Genomic DNA, 4,003 nt, shown 5'->3' on the forward strand with positions numbered 1-4,003 from the left:
TAATAATATATATTATAATTATATATTATACGTTAACTCATATTTAATATTATCTTGAAATTCACATATTCAGTTCAAGATCTTTTTTCTATAAATCTTTCTGCAATTTCTCTTCCAATCACCTTTTAAATTTGATATAATACGTAATAATTATCCATGAATAGCGCCATTGCCAACTGGGTCGCGAAATTAACTGCAAGATTAAAAACTTGACCCGATGGATTATTTGCAGTTGGCCCATTGACTGTTAGCAAATCACCCCCGGAGTTGGAGGTGATGGAGAAGACGTTCACTGAAGTGAAGCCTGGCGGCAAAGGTTGTCCAACAAATTGCACGGCCAGGCATCGAGTAGCCATCATCATTCCGTTTCGCGATCGACCGAAGCATCTCCAAACTTTGCTCTACAATCTTCATCCGATGCTGCTTCGCCAACAGATCGATTATCAAATATTTGTGATCGAGCAGAAAGGTGAGAATCTCTTTCGCATTTTTCGCTTTTTTCCTGATTATCCATCCAAGCCGAGCAGTGAGATAATGTGATTTTTTTTATATATGATTATTTATTATTTATCGAAATGCGTAGAAATAATATAGATTAACGTAGAATAATATAAATTAGATAGAAGAATATAGATATATATAAAATTAATGATTTTTTATTTTTTGATTAGCACGATATTAGAGGATATTATGTTGGATATTGCCTTTAAATAATTTTTTCACCGTTGTTAAAACTTAATTCAAAATTTAAATCTGTAATACTATTCGGATATTTAAAATATTTGATTATCAATAATTTTCAAAAACGATGTTATATGTATTTCTTTCATTTATATCAGATATTCGTATGTATGTAAAAATTATTGGTCTAAATAAATTTATTGGTATTAGATAGATTGAATATCTTTAAAATTTTTTATATAAATATATTGTAATAATACAGATATTGACTATCGAATTAAGATCAATAATAGTATAAAATCATATAAATAATTTAATAATAGTAATAAATATTATATTATAATAGTAAAAAATTATATAGATTTCGAAGTTCTATAACTTTATTCAAATTTAATGAAAACAAAATAAAAATTAAATCTTTGGCTTTTTGGTTTCTTAGACTGATTTTATTTTGCATAAAAGAAATGCTTAAAGAGGAATGTTTATTTATCTATAATGTTTTATAAAAATATATTTTATCTTATAAATAATTCAAATTTTTAGAAATTTAATATTGTTCAATTTTAATTGAAAGAAGAAACAATTATGAGAAAAATATTTAGTAAGTTTTTAAAATTCTCTTTTATTTAAAATATTAAAAAATACATTACAATTATGTATTAAAACGTTTATTACTAATAATAAATTCTATGAATAGTTTTTTAATGCTGATAAATAGATATTTATGCAAAATAATATTTGTATGAACTTAATCAAAAGAATGGAGCTTAAATAGAAATTCATTTTTATTTTAAGTAATACTATAATATGTATTATTTGAATATTGAATATTATTTGAATATTTTGTGCTTTTTTTGTATGTCATTTTGTATATCATTTAAATTTTACATTACATGAAGCGAAATGAAGATAGACTTATTCTATCTTTATCATATTTCATATTACTTTATTAAATAATTTATAATTTAATAAATAATCCTCAATTCTATTTATCTTAATTTATACTGTATAAAAAATAGAAAAGATTTTTAAATATCATAATGTGTATTATTCTTTGAATATTTTTGCATATCATGTGTATAAATATTGATAAGCTATTTTATTTTTTCATGAATTTTATCTTGTTTTTCAAAAATTAATCATTATATTATAGGAAAATAAATCGATCAGTAGAATATATCGACAAAAAATATGCAATGTAACAAATAATAATGTCAACATGGCCAAAACGGTTATTTTGCGACCTAATAACTCTGTTATGCTACTAAAATTATCGCCAAAATTAATTAAGTTGAAATAAGAAGTTTATTTTCAATCTGGCTACTTTCCAGATTCGACTACATACTACATATTCGACTATTATCAATTTTGATCCATATAACCTGAATGAAGAGTATTTGAAAAATCAATAAATTTATTATTATTAAATTTAATTCAAATTTATTAATTAAGCTATTGCTATTATTTTAATTGAAATAAAATATTATTACAATGTTGTTTTAATAGATATTATGATGTAAGAACTTGATCCAGAACTTAATCTATATATACATTGATTAAAAGAAATTATAAGTGAAACTAAAGAAAGCTCCTTTTTTTTAATTATGTAATTATCTTTAATATCTATCTTTAATATTCTCTTAAAATTTCGTTTCAATATATCAACAGTTGATTTATAAATATTTCTTGTTTAATTTGTTAAAAATCTCAACATTAATTATCCAAAATATCAAAGAATATCTAATTCATAAGAAATGTCAACATCAGTCATAATTGTACATCTCACAAATATGTTTTATGTGATATATAAGTATATTTACATTATACATATAATATAAAAAAATACAAATATTCCTATGTGCATAAAAAATAAAATTACCATATGAAACATATTTTTACGTGAAATATACAATATGATTTGTCATTCTGACTCATATATTTCCTCTCAGATATTTTTTCTGCCTGGTTATCTCACAGACCCGATTTCAGTTACTAGCTTTAAATGAAACGTTTCGTTTTTGGGCCTTAACGGATTAATTCATTACGTGGCGATATTCGGCAACGATACAACGCGATGGCCGATAAGCTGCATTTCGTATTTCACGAGAATCACGATTAATGGCAGCAACCGATTTCTCGATACTGTGTACATCTCGAAAAACCATTTAGATATCACGACCTTCGAAAAATGGTGATAGAGCTATTGATTATGAGATAAACATCACATAGTGGTATACTTAAATGAAGTGAAATTGAAATTTATTTCTCGTATGACTTTAAATTTTGAATCTGAGTTCTTTTAGTATTATTTTTTAAAAGAATAGTATGTCAGTGAAAAATAAGTTAAAATAACGATGAGCTTTAGGATGCATCATAAAAATTTTTCTCTGCTGATACAATTATAAATTATTGATGTGGTCATTTATTCAATTTATTTGAGTACTCGAACATCTCATTATATATTCTTATAATTATAGTGATACTCTTTTATGAAAAACAAATACCTGCGAATTCTCTTCTCGTAATTACATAAAAATTCATGTGGATGTTAACATAATAATCCCATGGAACTTTTTAAAGAGATAAAAATACAAAAATTGGTATACAAAAGACCAATTGATACCTATTTGCTTATTAAGCAATTGAAATTTACATTATATGAAACAAAGATAATAAGAAAAATCCTATAATATAACATAATAACATAAATTGCTTATAACATGAATAGTAAATAATCTTCAATCGATATTTTTGCATACCAACCATACAATTTTTTTTTCTTTTTTATGGACTTTCTGGAATCAACTCTTCAAAAGTATTCCACGAATTTAATATTCTGTGTGTTATTTACTTCTACACATTTTATTCTCGCCATTGCTGATATTAGTTAAAATATTATAATATAATTATATATAATATAATTATAAAATATATATATAATATAATTAGTTAAAATATATATATAATATAATTAGTTAAAATAGATTGAGGCAATAAAAAAAATTCTTATTCGAGATTTTTACATAACAATAGTCTGTAGTTCTACGCAAGTGAAATTAAAGCCTAATCGCAAAGACTAGAGAGAAGCTGTTGCCGTCACGTGCCGCATTGCGGTATCAATTGCACAAGATTCGAGAGATGTCTCGATTTGCCAAAACGACAAAATGAATGTATATTGCATATTTCGTCCGTTATTGATGCTGCACATGATTTATACATGTATGCTTTGTACGGATTTAATTTCAATATTCCTTAAATATTCCTTTGTAATTCGAGTCCTAGTCTCTTCATATCTCTCTCTCTCTCTCTCTCTCTCTCTCTC

General features: G+C 24.6%; 1 protein-coding gene across 1 annotated transcript in view; it reads left to right on the forward strand.

The window, feature by feature from the left end:
- LOC102671422 (beta-1,4-N-acetylgalactosaminyltransferase bre-4-like) overlaps window positions 1-4,003 on the forward strand; it is a gene marked incomplete at its 5' end in the record, with an annotated part of 34,633 nt that overhangs the window by 22,280 nt on the left and 8,350 nt on the right. Inside the window, one exon of the mRNA XM_006621949.1 lies at window positions 233-469. Coding sequence (XP_006622012.1) covers window positions 233-469 — 237 coding nt within the window. The remainder of the gene's footprint in view (window positions 1-232; window positions 470-4,003) is intronic.

The sequence above is a fragment of the Apis dorsata genome, unplaced genomic scaffold (genome assembly GCF_000469605.1).
Source record: "Apis dorsata unplaced genomic scaffold, Apis dorsata 1.3 scaffold_651, whole genome shotgun sequence".
Taxonomy (NCBI): domain Eukaryota; kingdom Metazoa; phylum Arthropoda; class Insecta; order Hymenoptera; family Apidae; genus Apis; species Apis dorsata.